Here is a 27,175-nt window from a genome sequence, read left to right on the forward strand (position 1 = left end):
GGATCTACTGATTATTCCTATAAAAAACATGACATGGACCTGTATCTACTGATTATTCCTATAAAAAATGACATGGACCTGTATTTACTGATTATTCCTATAAAAAACATGACATGGACCTGTATCTACTGAGTATTCCTATAAAAAATGACATGCACCTGGATCTACTGATTATTCCTTTAAAAAATGACATGCACCTGGATCTACTGATTATTCCTATAAAAAACATGACATGGACCTGTATTTACTGAGTATTCCTATTAAAAATGACATGGACCTGTATCTACTGATTATTCCTATAAAAAATGACATGGACCTGGATCTACTGATTATTCCTATAAAAAATGACATGGACCTGGATCTACTGATTATTCCTATAAAAAACATGACATGGACCTGTATCTACTGATTATTCCTATAAAAAAAATGACATGGACCTGGAACTACTGAATATTCCTATAAAAAATGACATGGACCTGTATTTACCGATTATTCCTATAAAAAATGACATGGACCTGTATCTACTGAGTATTCCTATAAAAAAATGACATGGACCTGTGTCTACTGATTATTCCCATAAAAAATGACATGGACCTGTATCTACTGAGTATTCCTATAAAAAAATGACATCGACCTGGATCTACTGATTATTCCTATAAAAAACATGACATGGACCTGTATCTACTGATTATTCCTATAAAAAATGACATGGACCTGTATTTACTGATTATTCCTATAAAAAACATGACATGGACCTGTATCTACTGAGTATTCCTATAAAAAATGACATGGACCTGGATCTACTGATTATTCCTTTAAAAAATGACATGGACCTGGATCTACTGATTATTCCTATAAAAAACATGACATGGACCTGTATTTACTGAGTATTCCTATTAAAAATGACATGGACCTGTATCTACTGATTATTCCTATAAAAAATGACATGGGCCTGGATCTACTGATTATTCCTATAAAAAATGACATCGACCTGGATCTACTGATTATTCCTATAAAAAACATGACATGGACCTGTATCTACTGATTATTCCTATAAAAAAAATGACATGGACCTGGATCTACTGAATATTCCTATAAAAAATGACATGGACCTGTATTTACCGATTGTTCCTATAAAAAATGACATGGACCTGTATCTACTGCGTATTCCTATAAAAAAATGACATGGACCTTATCTACTGATTATTCCTATAAAAAAATGACATGGACCTGTGTCTACTGATTATTCCTATAAAAAAATGACATGGACCTGGATCTACTGATTATTCCTTTAAAAAATGACATCGACCTGGATCTGCTGATTATTCCTATAAAAAACATGACATGGACCTTTATTTACTGAGTATTCCTATTAAAAATGACATGGACCTGTATCTACTGATTATTCCTATAAAAAATGACATGGACCTGGATCTACTTATTATTCCTTTAAAAAATGACATGGACCTGGATCTACTGATTATTCCTATAAAAAACATGACATGGACCTGTATTTACTGAGTATTCCTATTAAAAATGACATCGACCTGGATCTACTGATTATTCCTATAAAAAACATGACATGGACCTGTATCTACTGATTATTCCTATAAAAAATGACATGGACCTGTATCTACCGATTATTCCTTTAAAAAATGACATGGACCTGTATCTACCGATTATTCCTATAAAAAAATGACATGGACCTGGATCTACTGAGTATTCCTATAAAAAGTGACATGGACCTGGATCTACTGGTTATTCCTATAAAAAATGACATGGACCTGGATCTACTGAATATTCCTATAAAAAATGACATGGACCTGTATCTACTGATTATTCCTATAAAAAATGACATGGACCTGGATCTACTGAATATTCCTATTAAAAAATGACATGGACCTGGATCTACTGATTATTTCTATGAAAAATGACATGGACCTGTATTTACTGATTATTCCTATAAAAAATGACATGGACCTGTATCTACTGATTATTCCTATAAAAAATGACATGGACCTGGATCTACTGATTATTACTATAAAAAATGACATGGACCTGGATCTACTGAATATTCCTATAAAAAAAAGTGACATGGACCTGTATCTACTGATTATTCCTATTAAAAATGACATGGACCTGGATCTACTGAATATTCCTATAAAAAAATGACATGGACCTTTATCTACTGATTATTCCTATAAAAAATGACATGGACTTTATCTACTGAGTATTCCTATAAAAAAATAACATGGACCTTTATCTACTGATTATTCCTATAAAAGATGACATGGACCTGTATTTACTGATTATTCCTATAAAAAATGACATGGACCTGTATCTACTGATTATTCCTATAAAATATGACATGGACCTGGATCTACTGATTATTCCTATAAAAAATGACATAGACCTGGATCTACTGAATATTCCTATAAAAAAATGACATGGACCTGTATCTACAGATTATTCCTATTAAAAATGACATGGACCTGGATCTACTGAATATTCCTATAAAAAAATGACATGGACCTGTATTTACTGATTATTCCTATAAAAAATGACATGGACCTGGATCTACTGAATATTCCTATAAAAAATGACATGGACCTGTATCTACTGATTATTCCTATAAAAAATGACAACGACCTGTATCTACTGAGTATTCCTATTCAAAAATGACGTGGACCTGGATCTACTGATTATTCCTATTAAAAAAATGACATGGACCTGTATCTACTGATTATTCCTATAAAAAATGACATGGACCTGTATCTACTGATTATTCCTCTAAAAAAATGACATGGACCTGGATCTACTGAGTATTCCTATAAAAAATGACATGGACCTGGATCTACTGATTATTCCTATAAAAAATGACATGGACCTGTATCTACTGATTATTCCTATAAAAAATGACATGGACCTGTATCTACTGAGTATTCCTGTTCAAAAATGACATGGACCTGGGTCTACTGATTATTCCTATTAAAAAAATGACATGGACCTGGATCTACTGAATATTCCTATAAAAAATAACATTGACCTGGATCTACTGAATATTCCTATAAAAAATGACATGGACCTGGATCTACTGAATATTCCTATAAAAAATGACATGGACCTGGATCTACTGAATATTCCTATAAAAAATGACATGGACCTGTATCTATTGATTATTCCTATAAATAATGACATGGACCTGGATCTACTGATTATTCCTGTAAAAAATGACATGGACATGTATCTACTGATTATTCCTATTCAAAAATGACATGGACCTGGATATACTGATTATTCCTTTAAAAAATGACATGGACCTGGTTCTACTGAATATTCCTATGAAAAATGACATGGACCTGTATCTACTGATTATTCCTATAAAAAATGACATCGACCTGTATTTACTGATTATTCCTATAAAAAATGACATGGACCTGTATCTACTGATTATTCCTATAAAAAATGACATGGACCTGGATCTACTGAATATTCCTATAAAAAATGACATGGACCTGTATCTACTGATTTTTCCTATAAAAAATGACATGGACCTGTATCTACTGATTATTCCTATAAAAAATGAAATGGACCTGTATCTACTGATTATTCCTATCAAAAAAATGACATGGACCTGTATCTACTGAGTATTCCTATAAAAAAATGACATGGACCTGGATATACTGATTATTACTATTAAAAAAATGACTTGGACCTGTATCTACTGATTATTCCTATCAAAAAAATGACATGGACCTGTATCTACTGAGTATTCCTATAAAAAATGACATGGACCTGTATCTACTGAGTATTCCTATAAAAAAATGACATGGACCTGTATCTACTGATTATTCCTATCAAAAAAATGACATGGACCTGTATCTACTGATTATTCCTATCAAAAAAATGACATGGACCTGTATCTACTGAGTATTCCTATAAAAAAATGACATGGACCTGGATATACTGATTATTACTATAAAAAAATGACATGGACCAGTATCTACTGGTGCATTATGTGATATCATTTTGCAGTTAGCCAATCTTTCAATTAGTATGGATGGTACTAAAAGATATTCATGTGGACTATTTAGTTTTGCCATTGAACTTGCAAGCTGTCCCACCAAAACAATAAGTCGACCTGAATATTTGTAGTAAAGATTACTAACATTTGATATATGTTAATTAACAATCACTTTTGTAGAGAATCAAAATAATTAAAAATATACATGAATCAAAAATTAAATTCTTGTTCTTCATGCTGATGAATTTCGAAGAGTCCACCCATTGTAAATTCTCAATGTGTGAATCTCATTCATGATTAACCTTTTTTTCCATATAATGATGATATCAGTGACATAATTGGAAGTCATATTGCATTACAGGTAATGTATTCAAGACAGTAAAAATAATACAGTTATACTCTTGCTTTGTTGATGAAGCATCTACATTTGAGTTGTGATACAAAATCAACCGTTACTGTACAAAGTATGTGGCCCTGTCATTCCAAGTACGGAATCTGTTCATTGTGATACAGAACTAATCCTGGTGATGTGACTCTATGCTGTTAAACTATGTAACAGAAAAGAGCAAAATTCAACAAGTTTATTACAATTCTATAAGTAATTTAAAGTGAATATTTAAAAAGAAATTACATTATTGTGATTTAAAACCCAAATAGTCCTAATGGTTGCATCACAAGTACAAAAGTATGAAGTTCCATTGGAATTCCAGTAGTGTTCGAAATAAGTTTAAATATTTTATGTGTTGATTTGTCTATAGTCTCGAATGTGCTAATGTGCCAATGGCCTAGAATGTGCCAATGTTCTGACAGGCTTTTGTTTCATCAAAATAACATAATCTAAAATGTCCTTGACTGATTTCACTATAATTCCATATTAATAATTTAGTTCAAAAGTATTAATGAGCACTGTGTAATTCCTGTGAATAATTGAAATACATCCACCCAAATTTAAAAATGAACACAACAATAAGACTAGTTCTGCTTTGGATGTTAAGGCAGGAATGAATAATTTTCTCGTAAAAAAACATTGATATAAAAATCAATGACTTGTATCGAACACAACAATAAGAATGATTTTGCTTCAGATATTAAGGCAAGAATGAGTAATATTTCAAGTAAACAACGTTACATAAAAAGCTAAGACACAACAATAGAGCCAGGATATAGGTCAGTCTCCTCTCTAAACATTAAAAGTTACCAACAAATTTAGGAATTACCAGGAGAAAAACTAATATCATACAGTCAGACAGAAGTAAACATGTTTACCTTCATTAATAATGATCTGAATATTTAATCTGTAACCATAGAGAAATATTAGCTATGTATTATGTTGTTTAGAAAATAAATGTCAGTGCTCAGTTAGGCCATTCACTTGATTTTGGACAAAGGTAATTTACAAAATAGAGGTAATATATAATCTTTGAGAAAACAAGCAAAGAAATGAAATATACATAACACTTGGATTATGCTAATCCTTTGTCATTTCAAGTAGGGCAACTGTTGTGGTAGAAAAGAATCAACATTGATTGTGCAAAATATGTGTCTCTGGCATTTCAAGTAGGGGATCTTTTGGTTGTGATACAGAATTATTACCTGAAAATAGCATTGGTCTGAGGTCCAGAAACAGCTATTTTCCCAGTCAGACTTAAAAAATAAATGTGTCAGTCCCACTTTTCCAAACAATGGAACTTAAATTTATTCCTCCACAGTCTCAGAACTGTTTCTTAAGCAAATTAGAAAATGTTAACAAATATTAATGCAAAATCTTGCACAAGCATTGTTACTCAAAGCCAAGAAACACTTTTGCTGTGTACATGTTTGTCAGACTGGAACAACATATATAGCAAAGTGTGAGATCAGCCAATGCCATTTTACCTCAAAATTCAAGTACCCTTCCATATAAGTATCCAAGTCTCCACATCTGTTGGGTGTGATACAAAATTAAGTCTATTATACAAAGAATTTTTCTCTGTTATATTTAGGAGATATGTTGATTGTGATATAAATCTAAGTCTATAGTGTACAAAACTGTTGTCGCTGTTATTTTGGGTAGGTGATTTGTTGAATCTGGTATAAAATCAACCCAATATTATGCAAAGCCTTTGTCTGTTATTTCATGTAGAGTATAATAATGTTGATTGTGGTATAATTCAAATCATTATTATACAAAGCCTTTGTCTCTTTTATATCATGTAGATGATCTGTTGTTTGTAGTATAAATCCAAGCCTACTTTATACAGAGGCTTTGTCACTGTTTTTTCATGTAGGGGATCTGTTGTTTGTAGTATAAATCCAAGCCTACTTTATACAGAGGCTTTGTCACTGTTTTTTCATGTAGGGGATCTGTTGTTTGTAGTATAAATCCAAGCCTACTTTATACAGAGGCTTTGTCACTGTTTTTTCATGTAGGGGATCTGTTGTTTGGTATACAGTCAACCCTCAGTTGTGCAAAATATGTCTATGCCCATTAAATCATTAGTTCAACTAATTTGCGTGCCTGTTTTTTCTTGTCAGCAAAATTAATACCATGATTATCACTCACTGTAATAACTACTATCATCTCTACTATCTGCATCGGTCACATTACTGCCAGCATCCAAAATCGTTTGTGAATCCTCTAATTTATATTGCGCTGCCTTCAACATCTTCAGCTTTCATGTTTCCTGTAGACAAATGTAGTTTTTGTCATGATAATCAGTGTTACTTGCCTAAGTTCAGCTGCAACCTAACCTTGTCTACATTGAATAGAAGGAAAATATTGAATAGTGACATTTAATGCAAATTAAATTTAATTTGGTATTATGTATATAATAAATAGTAATATGTTTATTGATGACATATTTTTTCAGCGCAGTCTATTTCATGTGATTTTGAGACAAGTTATCATTGTGGATACCAGAACATGTCTTATTACACCAACAATGAGGGCTGGACATGGATTAGCAATCAGACTCTGAAGATGTGGAACGTCACAATGAATATTGTTGATGAAAGGAATAAAAATGGTGAGAATACTTTACAGTGCATCTTCTCTGTACCAGAAATATTGGTTTAACTAATCCAAGATAACTAGGAAATGTTTATGTGTAACTGATTGTTACTCTCACAACTTACACAAGTTAATGTCATTGAATTGTACTCCTACAACTTGTACACATCATAGAATTGTACTCCTGCAACTTGTACACATCATAAAATGGTACTCCTACAACTTGTCCACATCATAGAATGGTACTCCTACAACTTGTACTCATCATTTTATGTTACTCCCAGAACTTATTTATGTCATTGAATGATATTCCCACAAAGTATACTTGTCATTTAAGGGTATTCGCATAATTTTTACATGTCCTTGAATGGTACTGTCAAAACTTGTACAAGTTATTGAATGGTCTTCAACAAATTGTACTTGTTATTGAATGGTACTCCCACAACTTCTATATAACATTGAATGGTAACATCAGAACATGCCCTTGAATGGTACTGTTGCAAAATTTGAAATTATAGATATCGTGACTTTTACTGTTTTTCATGGTGTACCAATTTTCATGGAGTAACAATTCATGTGGGGGTACCTGTTTTCATGACTTTCATGGTTGCCACAAAGCATGAATTTTAAGTCCTAAGAACAACCATCCTTTTATGGAAACAACAGAACGTATACCCATGCCTGTATTATTTACAAGACCACAAAAGCTAATAATAATGAAAATGAATAAGGCAATTCACAGGACAGTCCAATTGATAGATGCTCTATTCAGGTGGGATTTTTGTAGTTTTTATCTGAAAATTGTGCCTTTTAAAATGTATAGATACATTATAGCTTGCTGTTTGAAAACAAAAACATAGGAAAGAATTTGATCCTATTGATTCTGCGTCTTTTCTTAGTGATCTTTTAGCCATTTGCATACAACAAACCATACATTAAAATTATGGTCAGCTACTCAATATATGATTTATATAAAATTATATAAAATTACATTATTTACATTAACTGTATAAAATTACAATAAAATTATGGTCAGCTATTCAATATATGATTTATATAAAATTGTATAAAATTACATTAATTACATTAATTATATAAAATTATATTGATTACATTAATTATATAAAATTACATTAAAATTATGGTCAGCTACTCAGTATCTGATTTATTCAGTGAAACCCTGCAGTAACATGATGGTCTATATCCCCATAGTGCCATAGTGCTATGTACCATATTTTACAATGTCCCGACAAATCAGTTAACTGAAAAAATATTGCCTAGGCATACAGGTAAGTTAGTGACTAAAACTATGGGCTTCTATGATGCAGTCACCAACATATCTTGATCAATATAAAAGCTCTGTGTTTTCTGCAGAATGGCTGTGCATGTCAAGGTTAATTAAAAGCTGCCTGACAGATATTAAAATGAGAAAATAAATTTCACAGACAACACCCTTGAAAATAATGCGAACTTTCCATTAGTTACATAGCTATGCAAATATAAAATAAGTTGGTATTATTTTAAATAATTCTAGTTTACAAGTGACCCAGCATATATAGTATACAAAATGTTTCTTCTTAGCATCATTTGGTAATAGCAGTTCTAATTCTCCTTCAGTATGATTAACAGGAAAAAATTGTACATTTCTCTATATATGTGGATAGGGAAATACAGTGATGCCCATGTCTATATATCCTGTCACAAACACCACACTTTTGTGTCTACTCGAAGCTTTTTTAAGGACTTAACGGATTAAGATCTAATTTCATATGAGACTTTGCAATAAGAAACTATCAGCTAAGTTTGATTTTATTATTTTGTGGCAGAATAATATGGAGTTATTTGCCGTTTGACTTGGAACACTGTCCTTAAATTTCGTTTCTTTTCCCTAATTTGTGAAGAACCTTGTGAATCAAATTTGGCATGATGCCATATTTTAAACAGACCAGGAAACAGTTTTATTATCACTGTTTCTGGCAAATTTTATGGAGTAAAGAACTCCAGTTGTATTTCTGCTACTAGTTGCAGTATACAGCTCACCATGCATTGAAGTGGGGGACTTCATTCCATCCATTTGCCATCTGCAATAACAGTCTACAATGGAGTGATAAATACCTACGAATCACCACCATGCCTTGGCCAGTAGCATCTCCACTGTGGAGAGGCTGGTTGACTTTACAGATTGACATTTGAACTGTGAGTGAGTGAAGACCAATCATGGAAAGACCAAGACATAATGAGTGAATTATAATCAGATATGGTTTCTATAATCAGGGATCTTCAATTTGATCATATATATATGGACAATAAAAATAGTTTAAAATTATTCCATATTCAGTGCATTTAGAAGATATTGATTGACTTTGTCTTCAAGAAGTACAATTCTGACTTTACATGTACTGTAAGGTAGTGGCCATTTAATTTATGGGGCTAAATTGATCTCTACAACTGTGTTTTTTTTATTCGTTCATTCATCACAAAAATAGATTTGTTTCAAGTAAAACAAGGAATGGCATAATATCCCTTTTTGTACTTAAGATCAGAAAAAACCAATTGTTTTCAAGCATTTACCCCCACCCCTTTACAAACTTACATGGCCCTTCCCTAACAAAGGCTTGGCTTCAGCAAAATCAAGGTATATAGTGACCATTGTAAACACTTTTATAAAATGTTAGCACCAAAAGATAGGTAACATTCATTTTGGCGCATTATATTTAACAATCCCGGCTGTAGAATGTCCATCATATTCCATGAAAAACGATGGAAAACGCTGGAAAATTCTAGCATGGAAAACGCTGGAGTATTTGGACTAATATTCCAGCCTCTGACCAGGGTAGGCTGGAAAACCCTGAACAATTCTTGCATGGAAAACGCTGGACAATTCTAGCATGGAAAACGCTGGAGTATTTGGGCTAATATTCCAGCCTATGTCCAGGGTAGGCTGGAAAACCCTGGACGATTCTAGCATGGAAAACGCTGGAAAATTCTAGCATGGAAAACGCTGGAGTATTTGGACTAATATTCCAGCCTATGTCCAGGGTAGGCTGGAAAACCCTGGACAATTCTAGCTTGGAAAACGCTGGAAAATTCTAGCATGTAAAATGCTGGAGTATTTGGACTAATATTCCAGCCTCTGTCCAGGGTAGGCTGGAAAACCCTGGACAATTCTAGCATGGAAAACGCTGGAAAACCCTGGACAATTCTAGCATGGAAAATGATGGAGCATTTGGACTAATATTCCAGTCTTTATCCAGGGTAGGCTGGAAAACCCTGGACAACACTACAATTTAGCTGAAAATTGTTGAAATATTTTATGAAAACGAGATTTTTAACAGTGATGCAACTTTTATTTGATGATAATTTCAAAAAGAACATGATCCAAATTACCCCAACCAACTCCTTGTATTGACTGTGATGTTTAGTAACTTTTAAACAAGGAAACAAAAATTAAAAACTATACTTGTCACTGGTAGCTTAATAGGGTGTGCACTAGTATTCAGAAGACAACATGGCTTAAGTTGTCATAAATGTCGCTACACTTCTATTGGTGTGTCATAAAATCCAGATTACTGGCTCCTTAACATCATCCGAGTTTCTAAAAATATGTTCTCTTACTCTAGTTATAGTTTGAATTTATTCTAAAGCAATCTTAACAACAAAATAACAGAAATTCATGTTAATTTCTATCTCAATTTTAATTTAAAAAATTTAAAATATTTTTTTTTTACACGTGTTGTTTCATAGTTCATTCACCACATTTCTTATTTTTCTGTTGTCACCACTGGAGTCTGTGGAAGTGATGGTACTCTTGATGGTTTAACCAAATCGCAAAGCTTCTGCCTCGCCATCACCTCCCCAATGTTATACTTCTCCTTGATGATTTCTGAAATACAAATCATTGTATATTAAAGAATAGAATCAAGCAAGATTTCAAATTTATTTCAATCCCATATATATATATATATATATGTATATATATATATATAGAGAGAGAGAGAGAGAGAGAGAAAGAGAGAATGAGAGTTATGCCCGAAACATATCATGCAATTACAGTACTTTTACAATCCCTGAGGTTGGTAATTGTAATGAGGCACTTGGCTTGATGACTAACTTAATAGGCTTAAAAACCTGTGGTTTCCATCACAAATTAAACTGGCTACCTAACTGCTCCTGTGGCCTAAGCCTAAGTAGTTAGAGCGCCTGCTACGGGTGTGAGAGGTCACAGTTTTAAACCCTTAACCGAGTCATACCAAAGACTTATTAAAAAAATGGTACTATTCGCTGCCTCGCCTGGTGCTCAGCATTAACCCTTTACCTCATGCAAGCGTCTTTTGACACCTCTACTCCATTCACATGGAAGCGCCTTTTGACGTCTGCTATAAACATCAGCCATTTTAAGCCGGTTTTCATAGCACCACCTTCGGGGAAAACCCCCATTTAGATACTACATTCAATTCTGTGAATGACAATTACATCAGATCACGTGGTCACTGTTTATGCCCTGGTCGATATCTGCTATTTAAAGTAACTGGGTCATAATCTCCACTCTCCAAAATGGAGGTCACGGATTTCATTCAGTACTTACGAAGTTTTCACGATTAGAATCACAACTAAGAAAGATTCAATAACTTAGGTAAAGGCTCTGATATTGATGCAGGCAGCAATTAGTTTTCATAAATTATCAAACTCAGATGACTTAGTGATGTAGATGAAGACGACAAATTGTAAATTTCAAGTATGAGAAATGGCAGCTACGATTGGTCATGCGGCCTCACTGACATGACAGTGAATGAGTCCTCTCAAGGTTTTAAAACACGTAAAAAATTCTTCAGTGAAAAATAATTACGCAGCTATAACAATCAGACTTTTAATCTTAAATTTTTCCACACATAATAGATGTGTACCAAAAATGTAAAATGGTTACAATTGCTGTTTAACGTAAAATACACTACATTGCTTAACAGTTAACAGGCAGGCCTATGCGTATGGAGTCGAATAGGTAACAGGTGCTCTACTGAAAGCATGCTGCACTTTGTAATTATGCTCTATAAGGTAAACGGTTAAGAGGTTAGTGTTAGTACTGGTCAACCTGGTGTCAAGATAATGTGAATGGGTGGGAGACATTATGCTACATGTCTGTGGCATGATATCCCAGTGCTAGACATCACTATAAATTGCCACACTGCAGACATCGTAGTGATGTGACTAAATATTTGTTAAAGCTATGTTACTAAACATCTGAATCACGCACACACAAACTGGCTACCATATACATGCAGTTGTGATTATACCATTTAAACTGAAAGTAGATTTATATTGTCCATTTGAATATTGCCTGTCTACACTATAATGTTTCAAGTAGTAGTTGTGTATATGTTTAAATTTCATAATAATGTTCCAGCCTTAGTTCATAAAAAAAATTTGTTACAATTTGGCATATATTTTGTCATAGGTTAACAAAGTTTAAAAAGCATGGTTAATAATTTAAAATATACCATAAATTATTTGAATTCTGGACTGGTCTTGGAGAGGTGGCCTTGTGTGTACTTATTATTGGCTCTTGCCCCAGTTAGCGTCTTGCCAATATATTCACCAGAGCTGTACAGCATTCTGAATATTTATTTAGCAGCTTTGTTAAAATCCAAAATTTCACATATTTCTGCCTCATGCTGGGTGTGAAAAAAAATTTAATCCAAATTTTCACCATGATGATTCATATGCACTAAGTTTCTGATATATTTACTTATCTACATACACAACTCCAGGTTACAGCTAATGTTCTAGACATTTGAATTTGAAACAAATGTGGTATTACCTCTTGCTTGCTTAATTCAAATTAAAAGATCGAAGAATTTCAATGAAGCTGTTGCCATCAAGTTGTTTACATAACTGTGCCTTGCAACTTTTTTTCTGAAATTAAAGGACACAAACTAAACAAGTATTTTTGGTGTGGAAAATTGATAATCATTTCCAACAGTTTACAACTGTACATTCTCATTAATTACACAATAAGTTACTATTAAATATTACTGAAATGGCTGAATATAAATTGGATAGACACAAGCCATAATCTGAATTGAAAATTAATTGGAAAAGGGATCTACCGGTATATTTCCTAGTCAGTCTAAAATTAATTAAAACAAATATAATTTATTGCTACAAATAGCACATTGTCTGGAAAATAATAACGAAAATGTAAAAAATACAAATACCAGTCAGATCATTAATAATATCAAGGGTGAATAAAATTTAAAATGAAATTTACAATTTGGAAATGTATATTCGCAAGGCCGGCACGTACCAACTTTTTGAAAGACAGCCATGAGATGGCTGGTCATTGTGCATTAGGATAAGTAAAAAATGTTGCCAATTATGTAAACAAAGCTTAAAACATAACACATACCTTTCAACATCCTTACAAGTTTGACGTTTAATTTGTCAGTCTTCAAACAGCATAAAAAAAAAGAAATTGTTCCATAGGATATATTTCGTAATAGCTTTCCGTAAATTTACGTCACGCGAAGTCTTTCGCAGCTAAGGTACGTGGCGGCCGTGCAAATAGTTTTGCTACATTTGGACTGAGTAATGACTTACCTGCAATTTTCGCAATAATACACTCATGGTATCCCTTGAATCCACGACAAACTGCCATCACTTTCTCTCCCGTGCGATATTCCTTCATTTCTTTTCGTGGCGAGTGTACATCAGCCATACAGATTATGCCTCCCTGAATGGGACGATCATTCACCCATATAACCAGGGATATTTCTGGTTCAGTGGTCATCTTAAAATCCTGGGATATTTTATATTGTATCATTTCAATGACACTCCAATCGAAAATTGCGCCTAAATTCTAGACTGGTTATCCAAAGTGTTTTACGGTGCCCAATTTGGAACCAAAATTTACAGAAAGGGTTTTATTTTTTCTTTTTTTTTTTTCTTTTTACAGAAAATTTGGTTCTAACGCATGAAATCGAAATATGCCGGCTTTTTCAATGTAGTAACTGGTTAAAAAAAAAAATAAGTTCATAATTTTATATCCCATCATAGTCAGCTTCCTCAACCATCATCATACGGAACAACCTCGGCTATTTCTGCATGACAAAAACGTGACTCCGATACATGAAGGTGAATACTTGACAGAAAAATCAGACATTTTGTTCTCTTTTGATTTATGATTTATCTAAAGAGTTAATATGTATACATCGGATACCAACGCCGTGATTTGGATATGTTGGGGAATGATTGGTTTACAGTAAAGTGGTTTTAGAAGACAAAGTTTACGACCAAGAGGCAATATCGTGTCGAGGTGTGGAACACAAATGGAAAGACAACACAAATTGGACACCCAAATATTATAGGTGAGTATGAAATAAACGGAGTCTCGACTTTTTCTCGTTTGCCCAAGTATAAACTGACTATATGATTAACCGCCCAACACTATATATGTATGGCTGGTAATTAAATTGTAAGCAAGTATTTCAGTAAATGTGAAAAGATATACAAGGTCAAAAACAAGTTTCCTTTTGCACCAGTTTTAAAATTAGAGTAGGTATTTTTGTTTTTCAATATACATATATATATATATATATATATATATATATATATATATATATATATATATATTTATATATAACTTTCAAAACAACCTAATTTGTGCAATTTTATTTTAACAGCCATAACTTTGTAATTGTCAGTCTTGGAAATGTTAACTCCAGTGATACATGTAAGCCCAAACAGGGACTGCTCTGGTATTATGATAAAGTTGTGAATTTCTTGAGTATTTGTAGATCTAGTCCAAAAAGGTCTTTAGGTTACTGCTAAATTTTCAGACTGCTACATATATAAGTAAAATCATAACTTAAGTAACTTAAGTCCTGGAAAAAGAAATTTTGAAAAAATTTCACATGAATCTTAGCAAGATTAAAATGTACACAAGTTTTACCATGAAGATGATTTTTGAATGATATGTTAATGTTTTAATCAGTCTGACTGTACAGTCTGTAAATGTTTTAATGCTGTTTGTGTATTACAGGTACTGGCGTTCAGGACAAAATATATAAGCAGTTTGAAGTTAATTCCACAAAGTCCATTCCTAAAAGTACCATGTACTGGAGGAAGAGAAAACAATGGTAATTCCAGGAGTAATAGAGAGTTTTTTTTTACAATTTAAATAATGTCTGCAGCTGTCTCCCACAACATTGTTTATTTGTGTGAAGATAAGCATTATTCTTTATACATTTGTTCTTACCTAGTACATTCACAGCTTAACGTGGCTCATATCTTAAACACAGTTTCATTACCATATCAATAATTTAAGGAATAAACAAATTTCACTATACAACACTAAGTGGAATTTTCAGAGTTCAACAAAATCTGAGTATATGGTGAAATCATTCAGTATTTACAGACAGAATATTCAATGTACGTGTTTGAACAGAACATTCACTCTGTATGGGTTATCCAACACACCATACACAATATATGCACAATGTACACCATATTTAACCAAATCAGCCAATTACAGAAATTCCAGGAAATATCTGATCAGTATTGATTCTTGCAGAACAAGATATAATAATTTATTGTTATGCATTGTCATACTTCAGTTTTTAATTATTCAAAATGTTAAATATAATTTTTACTTTCATTTTTCTTATAATGCCCTAAAACGTTATGAAACTCAAGTTGTTTTTCTGCAAACATCACATAAATTTATGAAGTGCATGTTGTATCACATGTACTTTGTATGATTGAGTATATTATTGTGTATCAATTACTTGTCATTTACATGCATTCATTGTGTATCATGTTTGCATTACCCATGTTTAAATGATGCATGCATTAACATTGGATTTGTTGAACTAAACTACTGTAACAGTGTAATATTAACTGTACATATTCAATTCCCACAACAAAACAATAATGTTTGAATGTTAAGATTTTAATATGAATTATACATGTTCACTAAAATTTGTATTTCTCATTACAGTGTTGTTGATCTAGGTGAATCCAGTTCTGTTGGTCTTGGATATTATGAAATTGGTGACCGTACGTAATACTAACTCTTCAAAGATAATGAGAATATCAACAGATGAACCGACTAGATATGGTGACAGTGACATGAGTTTTTCATCTGACTCAGAAGAAAGTATAGAGTTTTAATCAAGTTCAGACGATGAACAATATCATGAGGTGAATGAAGCAACTCAGTCTTACCCATCCCATGTCACAGATCCCCCACTTCATGTCATAGCCCCATAACAAGATATATATTGTAGTGAAATCACAAAGTCTGAACATGTTATTGTCCTTGAGGCTTTGCCAACAAGACATAATTTGTCAGATGCTAAATATGTGACTTTTTGGACTTAATTCAGTTGCATCTTCCTTCAGCAAACACAGGATTGACAATTGTCAAAGATTTGAAGGAAAAATGTGAATTCAGTAAGGAGTATCTCAAATACAATTTTTATTGTGAGATCTGCAAAAAATTGTACTCCGATAAAGAAGAAATGTGTGAAACTTGGGGCTGTACAGATGTACAAAACTAATAATTATGAGCAAACATCTCTTTGGAATGAAGTTGGCTCTGACAAGAAAGAAGACTTCCTTTCGTCATCAAAAATAGGATTGAGTGTCTTCGAGAACCTATTATTGTTGTTGAAATTGGAAATGCCATTTATAGTACTGTTCTCCCCAATCATCATGAAAAGGACTAAAATGGCTCTCACCATTGCACAGCAGAATTTCATACTTATACACTGTAGTGTCAAGCTCATGTGGTGAACAGATTTGGACATATTTATGATTTTGTATGCACCAGATATTTTCTGGTCAGGATTTAACTAATTTTTCAGGATATCTTTTCATACATGTATAGTTTGTGTTACACCAACATTTTTGTATAGTGATGTTCTTTTGATAATGAACATTTAATTACATATGTGGTACATACAATAAATGATGTACTACTTCAACACTTGTGTTTTTTTTTTTTAAAGCAGGGGTCAAGTGTGTGTGTGTGTATGGTTTAGTTTGTTTATTTGACTTGTGTCCTCTATTTCTCAGTATATATTTATCATAGGTTTGAAATAATAGTTTAGTTTCAAGTTCAAAAATCTGTGTTACAGCGCAGTTTAGTAATGATTGCTCTTTCTTTAGGTAATTAAAAATAATTCTTAGTACCAATCTTGAAAATTGACTAAGTTCTTTTCCAGGGTTTTCCATGCTGAAATTTATCCAAAAAATTCTAAGTCCAAACTGTCCATCCTTTTCCAGGGTTTTCCATGCTGAAATTTATTCAAAAAATTCTAAGTCTAAACTGTCCATGCTTTTCCAGGGTTTTCCATGCTGAAAAAAATTCAGAGTCCAAAATGTCCATCATTTTCCAGGGTTTTCCATGCTGAAAAAAATCAAAGTCCAAAATGTCCATAGTTTTCCAGGGTTTTCCATGCTGAAAAATTTCAAAGTCCAAAATGTCCAGCATTTTCCAGGCATGTCCAGCATTTTCCATGCACAGTGTCCAGGGTTTCCATGCTAAATTCTGCAGAATATTTCATGTTTCCATCGTTTTCCAGGGTTTTCCATGTTTTTCCATCGTATTCCATGCTTTTCCAGAGTATACGATGGAAAAAGTACAGCCGGGATGGTCCCATCATTAACAATGGAAGTTTGTTAATTGTTCCTAATTAATCAGACCTCACAGTAGAATAAAGATGCATTGAAACTATGTTATTATTGTCAGAACTTTTGCTTGGCATTATATCTGTGTAATCTTCATTAGAACTATTAAATGTTTATAAACTGATGATGATGCAGATAAATCTGCACTTCTGTATCTCCATGAATCTCTAAAGAGCATGCTTGTAGTGATCATAAACCATCAATATTTTATGAGACAACATCCAGTCTTTGGTAGTATCCATGATGATTATACAAGACAGTGTGGTATTCAGAGCAGTTCTCTGCGAGCCACCACATCAACTCAGTATGTGTGGAGAGATGGTGGAGATTTGTTTTCTTAACCATCTCCACTCTCTCTGCCCCCACTGTGATGCATGGGGTTCCTAAAACTCGTGTGAGCAGTGCTGTAACTCTTGAATGACTTCATATATTGGAATCAAGCTTGGTACAAATCCTTGCATTATGAAAACATAGTAGGTTACATTCAGTTTTCACAGTTTTTATTCAAAATGTTATGAAGTTAGAGCTCAGTTTGACTTAGAACACTGTCTTTCAATTTTGTTTTTGCACAATATACATTAGGAAGACCTAGTTCATGTTTGTTTCTCACTGTTTCCTGGCAGAATTGTCTATTTGACTTAGAAGTTTGCCCTTCATTTTTCTCTCCAGTTAGTAGCTTTTGTTTCCAATCAATAGCTTTTGATGGACTTCGTGGATTAAAATTCAGTTTGATACAAAACATGTTATGAAGACCTGCATGTATATAAAGTTAAATTTTCTTTGTATTCTGACAAAACTTATTCGACCCCTATTCGACTAGAACATTACCCTTTCTTTGTCTTTCCACTCGGAAACTTTTGAAGGACTTCATGAATTGGAATCAACAAGATCTAGATTATGTGTGACATTTGCTTTTTTTTCTCTTCAGAATTAAATGTTATTGGGCTATTGACCATGATTGGTATAAATGTTATGGGGTTATGGACCCTGATTGGCATAAATGTTATTGGGCTATTGACCATGATTGGCATAAATGTTATTGGGCTATTGACCATGATTGGCATAAATGTTATTGGGCTATTGACCATGATTGGCATAAATGTTATGGGGTTATTGACCATGATTGGCATAAATGTTATGGGGTTATGGACCCTGATTGGCATAAAACATTGCCCTGCAGTTACTGGCAAAATTTGTATGGCTTCATTTGACTTGGGTGATCACCATTTAAATGCATCATAATGGTGAGGTCATCCCTGGTATATGGATACATTTATAGCTTAAAGAAAGGCTTTTTATGTTAAAACAAATCTGCATCTGTATAGTAGAACAAAACCAATCATAATGGTGTTAAATAGACATGATTTACCAGTATAATTGTTGGTAGCTTCAAATTCATAAAGATAGAAGAAACATCATAGAGTTTTTAACCATTTGTCACTAGATTTTGCAAATAACAACTGTTGTATAGTATCTTATTTGTTACCAATTTTTTAGCTCAGCTTATCATAGACCAGAAGAGTTTGTATGATATACATTTGTCTGGTGTATGGCATAAGTTTGTTTTCTGTACTCCTCCATAACTTGGATTGCAGCAAGACTTTACAGACACTTTCCTCCCAAAGTCATGTTTGTCCACAATGAAAATGCTGTCTATTCGAGTCCAAAATGAAAATATTGTCTATTTGAGTCCAAAATAAAAATATTGTCTATTTGAGTCCAATGATAATATTGTCTATTTGAGTCCAAAATAAAAATATTGTATTTTTGAGTTCAAAATGAAAATATTGTCTATTTGAGTCCAATGATAATATTGTCTAATTGAGTCCAAAATGAAAATATTTGACATTCTGTATGGGTGCCATAGTAATGACTTTGGAAATGTCATTATTGATATTCTATCCAAGCAAGGGTCATTTCAACGTGGGGTTTTCACTTTAAGACGCTTTATAATGCTTGGCTGATCCTAAAAGAAAATGGTAGCAAGATGACATTTAATGTGTCAGTCATCTTGAATATCACTGTGTTGCTATTCCTATCAATCAGAATGTCATATAAACATGATATTTTTGCTACTTTGGTGGCCTAGTGGTTAAAGCGTCCACCTTGGATGCTGGTGGTCACTGGTTTAAATTCCGACCAAGTCAAACCAAAGACTTACACAAATGTTACTAACAGCTACCTTGCTAGGCGCTCAGCAGTAAGAAGTTAGTGTTAGGGCTGGTCAGCTTTGTTTCAGGATAATGTGACAGTGAGACATCATGCTACAATTGTCTGCGGCATGATCCCCAAGTGCTAGACATCACTATAAACTGCCACACTGGAGATATCATAGCGATATGACTGATTTTTTTTTAAAGCTAGATTAAAAATCCATATCACACACACACACACACATGCACACACACACACACACACACAGAGTATTGCTATTCCTTCTGAGCAGATAGTTGTATAAACATGATATTGTCACTAGAATATTTCTTGTAAACAAAATAATGCCAATATGACACCTAATATGGACTGCCATAGTTGCCAGCTTGACAATCTTTTTATCACAAGTTCTCATGAATGTATGGACATTCTAACATTGGATTTTCTCCAAACAATTTCTTATTATTTCCAGTTTATCTTGAACAGATGAGCCATCTTATCACTACTTCTAATGAATGATGGTCATATTGACACAGCTTAATCTTTGCTAAAAGGCTTCTTATGGTGCTAATATACTAATAAGTGCTAATAGTGCTCAGTTAAATTAGTGCTAATAGTGCTAAGTTAAATTAGTACTAATCTCATGTGTAAATAAGACCACCAGAATGGTCACTTGGATAGTCTTGTCATTGCTATTCATTGCAATTCAACCTGAATATATGGTCATATCAATATGGGGTCTTCACTAAAAGACTACTTATGGTGTCTAGTTGGTCAAAAATGAAAATGGTGCCAATCTTAGGTCTAATATGGCCACCACAGAGACCATCTTGGAAAACATGTTATCTCCACTCTTCCTAAATTGAAAGTAATACTGCCATTTGGTAGATGTTGTCTGTCATCCATCAATTATCATTAGTTATCATTGACCATCTATCCATTAGCACAGGTTTATTATTGCTGCTCCAAAAGTTCTTGCAGGATTGCCATGAAACTTCATATATTCATTCAATTTGTTGTCTAGTTCCTCCTAAATGAAAATGGTGCCACTTGAACATCCAACAAGGCAGCCACAGTGGCCATCTTGAAAATTGCAGCTCATCCTGAACAGAAACATGTATTGATAAGGGTTTCACCAAAAACTTTATAATGCTTAGTTGTTGCTAAATTAACTTGGTGCTAATATACTAATAAGTGCTAATAGTGCTCAATTAGTGCTAATAGTGCTAAGTTAAATTAGTGCTAATCTCATGTGTAAATAAAAAAACCAGAGTGGTCACTTGGATAGTCTTGTCATTGCTATTCACCCTAAATGTATGGTCATATCAATATGGGGTCTTCACTAAAAGACTACTTATGGTGTCTAGTTGGTCAAAAATGAAAATGGTGGCAATCTTAGGTCCTATATGACCACCACAGAGACCATCTTGGAAGACATGTTATCTCTACTCTTCCTAAATTGAAAGTAACACTGCCAAGGTTTTTTCACAACAAGACTTCATTGGATGTCTAGTCAACCATAAATGAGAAAGGTGCCAAACTGATGGCCAGTATGTCCACAACTGTAATCATCTTGAAAATCTTATCACTATTCCTCCTGAATAGATTATCATGTCATCACTGGGTTTTCACTAAAAGACTTCTAATTGTGTCAGGCTCTTCCTAAATTAAAATGGGGCTGAGATGATGTCCAATATGGCCATCACATTGACCATCTTGAAAATCTTGTTATTGCTACTGTTTTTGACTAAAAAGTAATATTGCCATTGGGTTTTTTTTTAAAAAAATATTATTTTAATCTTGTTGGTCCTAAATGAAAGTGGTAACTGGCGGTTGACATCCAATTTGTCCAAAACAGCAGCTAATTTGAAGATCTTTTATCCCTGAGGAATATCAGAGATGATTTCAATACACATCAGTAAAATGAAAGAAATGGTCTTACCTTGAAATCCTGTACATTCAGTCCTAACAGCATGATTCCATTTAATGGAGTATTATTAATATAACTTGGTGTTCCTAAAAGAACTTTTAGAGTTTTCACCTGAGATGAGGATAAACAAAGAAATGACATTTCTTTTTCTAAAACATATTGGAGGCCCCCAAGTGGCCGAGTGGTCTAAAGCGCTCTCCATTATGGATCACTGCCATCTCACCTCTGTCTGCATGGGTTCGAGTCTAGAATTTGGCCAATGCGGGTATGTGACAAAGCTTGCCAGAAGCTTCTCGTGAGTTGGTGGTTCTTCCCCGGGTTTTCTCAGGTTCTTTCTCTACCATTAATACTTGCCGCCATACATAGCCTATCGTGTGCTGAAAAATGGCATTAAACCCCACAACAACAACAACAACAATCTAGAACATATTAAATGAAATCTAATTGTGTATACATTTTTATATATTTTTTGTTGGCTAAATTTCATGGGAAAGTAGATAAGGTAGGCTTATTTCTCGTGCTTTACTCCGAAAAATTGGATCTCAACATTTCAGTTCTTTTACAGGAACTTTTTAAATTTATAGAAAGTGTACAGTCATGTAATTATATCATATTAAAGTTTATTCCATGCTGCCTATCTGTGTGTGTCTGATAAGCAGTAGTAATGTCACAGACCTTAGAAGAAGGCTACCTCATATGCCATGTTCAAGTATTGTTAGAATTTTATGTTGTAATTCATCTGTTTTAACCTTATTTTTATTTATAGGTCATTTCCTTATGGCCTCACTTTATGATAAGTATGATGTCATCGCAGTGAAATCGCCAACTGTGAATCTTGTTGAAGAAAAGTGTATGAGATTCTCTTATTTTGGGAACGGACCATTACACATAGAGATTGGAGGATCAGAATGGTCTATTGTTGAGAATAAAGAGCCATTCATTTGGCAGGCAGGGCAGGTGGGTATGTCAAATGTCATGGTTTTATATGTAAAGCCATTCATCTGGCAGGCAGAGCAGGTGGGCATACCAAATTTCATGGTTTTATATGTAAAGCCATTCATCTGGCAGGCAGGGCAGGTGGGTATGTCAAATGTCATGGTTTAATATGTAAAGCCATTCATCTGGCAGGCAGGGCAGGTGGGTATGTCAAATGTCATGGTTTAATATGTAAAGCAATTCATCTGGCAGGCAGGGCAGGTGGGTATATCAAATGTCATGGTTTAATATGTCAAGCCATTTATCTGGCAGACAAGGCAGTTGAGTATGTCAAATGTCATGGTTTAATATGTAAAGCCATTCCCCTGGCAGGCAGGGCAGGTGGGTATGTCAAATGTCATGGTTTAATATGTAAAGCCATTCATCTGGCAGACAAGGCAGTTGGGTATGTCAAATGTCATGGTTTAATATGTAAAGCCATTCTTCTGGCAGGCAGTGCAGTTGGGTATGTCAAATGTCATGGTTTAATATGTAAAGCCATTCATCTGGCAGGCAGGGCAGGTGGGTATACCAAATGTCATAGTTTGATATGTAAAGCCATTCATCTGGCAGACAAGGCAGGTGGGTATGTCAAATGTCATGGTTTAATATGTAAAGCCATTCATCTGGCAGGCAGGGCAGGTGGGTATACCAAATTTCATGGTTTTCTCTGGCAGGCAGGGCAGTTGGGTATGTCAAATGTCATGGTTTTATATGTAAAGCCATTCATCTGGCAGCCAAGGCAGGTGGGTATACCTAATTTCATTGTTTCAGCAGTAGAGCCATTTATTTGGCAGACCGGGCAGGAGGTTGTACCATATTTCATTGTTTGATATTCACATTCATCTGACAACTCTGACAGGTGAGTATACCAAATTTCATGGTTTGATAATTAGAGTCATTCATCTGGCAGAGAAGGCAGGTGGGTATACCAGATTTTTGGGTTTGATATTTAAAGTCATTCATCTGGCAGCCAGGACTGGAATATGTATCCATTTTGATGGTTCGATATGTAAAGTCACCAAATTGTAAGGTTTGAGATGTAGTCATTCATCTAGCAACCCTAACAGGTGGGTATGCCAAATTTCATGGTTTGATATGCACTTGATCAAGTAACAAATCTATTGCACATTATATGCTTTTTCTAAATTGTTAAGAAATGTTTAAAAATATATTTGCTTCTAAGAATTTTGAAGAAAAAGAACTCCTACTGATGCAAGTTATGAATTTTACTAATCACAAGGAGCCTCCCCAACACTTTTCCCTATTCACAAAGAGCCTCCCCAACACTTTTCCCTGAAGAGGATATAGGTTAAAGTTGCCATTCTTTATTTACAACAGTGGGAAAGTGAGTGTTTTCATTGATTCGTAGAATGTTTAGCATGTGCCTTCACAATTATGATGATGAGGTTATATCAAATTAATATAGTATTGTATGAAAAGCTTATATTACATACAGATGAGTTTAATGTGACAGTTTGCACTTCTTATATTATTTCCACCCAAATGCAAAGAGTTCCAGAAGTGTGATGAAAACTTTATACCGATGGCTATCAGAAAGTTCGTTAAAACCACTTAAGACTTGCCACTTTGTGATCTTTTTTGCAACAGAATTAAAACGTTGGTAGCATAAATTAGCTACCTGCCAATTCAGTTTTAATTCTAACCCAGCATTTCATATTATGGTATAGCTCTCACACATTATATCACATTAGTCAGGGTTAATCGCTACCGATCATATTCTGTGTTCTTCCTCTTGAAGATCTAGTTAATCCATACAAGATGAAAGGGACCCAAGATGGGGTCTGATGTTTCCAGATTTCACCTGATTTCTTGCAAGGAAATCCTCACCAGGCAGAAGACAGTCTTTGGGAAAGAAGTATATGGCAGGCATAAATACATTGTGGCTTTTTTCTTCAAATAGGCACAAACTAAAAGAGCGATATCATTGTATGTTTCACTGTTATGTTGTAATTGCTCTAATTCTGAAAGCATTTACTGTGCCTGTTACCAGATGGATTGTAATTCCATTTATTACATCAGCAGCAAATTTCCTAGCAATAATCTGTTGATAGACCTTCAAGCAGAACTGGGAACTGGTTGAATTTTTGTCCCTTTCTTGTCAACTCTGTAATGGTGAGCACCTTGGACAACTCAGCCCCCAGCTCCACTGGACCTGTACATTATCCAAAAAATTACACTTTGAAGTGTTTTATTTAGGCTCGAATTTTACAGGTGTTCTGTCCAAAAATAAATACAAAAAAAAATGTAAACATCCCTTTTCTAATTTCACCTCTAACACTTCCTTCTTCTCCTTTAATCTGTTTCATCTTATTAACCACCCACTTGTTTATGTTAAGCAAAGTTTAAGTGTCAGAATTATATTTTGAAACTTCAATTTGAAATATTTTGTTTAGGTTAATGTCCCAATTGGTGATGCAAGTGTAGAGTTTCAACTAAGGGCACCTTGGGGCCAACGTGACAGCACTCACTTTATCAGTGGCATTGACAATATTGAGCTGTTAGATGGGCCGTGTAGCAGCAACAACTTAAGTAAGTCTTGTTGATGGTAAATAATAATGCATTCTGTAAATAAACATACCTAGCATGTGAAGATGGTGACAGGAGTGTGCATGTATTTAAGACCTTCAATAACTAATATATATTATTCTCTCTCAGAGCACATTGAAGTGCCATCCAATTTTTAGTTGTTTATGTTGTCCACCGTCAACAAAACAGAAATATACCTCAGTTTTGGGAAGTTATATAGGGTTTGTATGTACATAAAATATGCAAATGACTGAGTATAACTTTTATTGTTTGTACTAATAAAAACAATCAGTACACAACAGTTGAACAGACACAAAACTACATCCATATTGGAAAAAAACAATTCAGCTGAAAAAAATGTGAAATGGCAAAACATTCTGCATTTTGTTAAGATCTCCAAATTATATTTGAATACATCACTGCAAACATTGAACAATAAGATACAGTCGACAGAGGCAAAAGACTTAGGCATCGTCTGTGGCGTGTAATTTTAACAAGACATTAGGCTGACCCTATGCTCAAATGCTATTATAATATTATCATGTTTCATTTATTATAGTTGGCTCAGACAATGAATCTGTCAATTAGCAAGTGTCTTCATGCAAAAAGATCATCGTTTTCTCAAACATTGTCAATCTGTTAATTAGCAAGTGTCTTCATGTGAAAGGATCATCATGTTCTCAAACATTGTCAATCTGTTAATTAGCAAGTGTCTTCATGCAAAAGGATCATCATGTTCTCAAACATTGTCAATCTGTTAATTAGCAAGTGTCTTCATGTGAAAGGATATCATGTTCTCAAAACATTCTCAATCTGTCAATTAGCAAGTGTCTTCATGTGAAAGGATCATCATGTTCTCAAACATTGTCAATCTGTCAATTTGCAAGTGTCTTCATGCAAAAAGATCATTGTGTTCTCAAACATTGTCAATCTGTTAATTAGCAAGTGTCTTCATGTGAAAGGATCATCATGTTCTCAAACATTGTCAATCTGTTAAATATCAAGTGTCTTCATGCAAAAGGATCATCATGTTCTCAAACATTGTCAATCTGTTAATTAGCAAGTGTCTTCATGTGAAAGGATCATCATGTTCTCAAAACATTGTCAATCTGTCAATTAGCAAGTGTCTTCATGTGAAAGGATCATCATGTTCTCAAACATTGTCAATCTGTTAATTAGCAAGTGTCTTCATGCGAAAGGATCATCATGTTCTCAAACATTGTCAATCTGTTAATTAGCAAGTGTCTTTATGCGAAAGGATCATCATGTTCTCAAACTTTGTCAGTCTGTTAATTAACAAGTGTCTTCATGCGAAAGGATCATCATGTTCTCAAACATTGTCAATCTGTTAATTAGCAAGTGTCTTCATGCGAAAGGATCATCATGTTCTCAAACATTGTCAATCTGTCAATTAGCAAGTGTCTTCATGTGAAAGGATCATCATGTTCTCAAACATTGTCAATCTGTCAATTAGCAAATGTCTTCATGTGAAAGGATCATCATGTTCTCAAACATTGTCAATCTGTTAATTAGCAAGTGTCTTCATGCGAAAGGATCATCATGTTCTCAAACATTGTCAATCTGTTAATTAGCAAGTGTCTTCATGCGAAAGGATCATCATGTTCTCAAACATTGTCAATCTTTTAATTAGCAAGTGTCTTCATGTGAGAGGATTATGTTCTTAAACATTGTCAATCTGTTAATTAGCAAGTGTCTTCATGTGAAAGGATCATCATGTTCTCAAAACATTGTCAATCTGTCAATTAGTAAGTGTCTTCATGTGAAAGGATCATCATGTTCTCAAACATTGTCAATCTCTCAATTAGCAAGTGTCTTCATGCGAAAGGATCATCATGTTCTCAAACAT

General features: G+C 33.9%; 1 protein-coding gene and 2 long non-coding RNA genes across 3 annotated transcripts in view; 2 read left to right on the plus strand and 1 right to left on the minus strand.

The window, feature by feature from the left end:
* Positions 1-27,175, plus strand: part of LOC149783779 (enteropeptidase-like) — a 109,211-nt gene that overhangs the window by 11,893 nt on the left and 70,143 nt on the right. The window contains exons 3-5 of the mRNA XM_089932004.1: positions 6,874-7,029; positions 22,550-22,740; positions 25,176-25,311. Coding sequence (XP_089788130.1) covers positions 6,874-7,029; positions 22,550-22,740; positions 25,176-25,311 — 483 coding nt within the window. The remainder of the gene's footprint in view (positions 1-6,873; positions 7,030-22,549; positions 22,741-25,175; positions 25,312-27,175) is intronic.
* Positions 10,355-13,987, minus strand: LOC149783780 (uncharacterized). The gene is made up of 3 exons (XR_016414067.1): positions 13,608-13,987; positions 12,829-12,923; positions 10,355-10,896 (listed from the first exon to the last, which is right to left on the minus strand). It is a non-coding gene; the product is annotated as an uncharacterized LOC149783780 (long non-coding RNA).
* On the plus strand, positions 14,122-16,993 carry LOC149783781 (uncharacterized). The gene is made up of 3 exons (XR_016414068.1): positions 14,122-14,374; positions 15,049-15,145; positions 16,006-16,993. It is a non-coding gene; the product is annotated as an uncharacterized LOC149783781 (long non-coding RNA).

The sequence above is a fragment of the Sinohyriopsis cumingii genome, chromosome 14 (genome assembly GCF_028554795.1).
Source record: "Sinohyriopsis cumingii isolate HCF-2022 chromosome 14, ASM2855479v2, whole genome shotgun sequence".
Taxonomy (NCBI): domain Eukaryota; kingdom Metazoa; phylum Mollusca; class Bivalvia; order Unionida; family Unionidae; genus Sinohyriopsis; species Sinohyriopsis cumingii.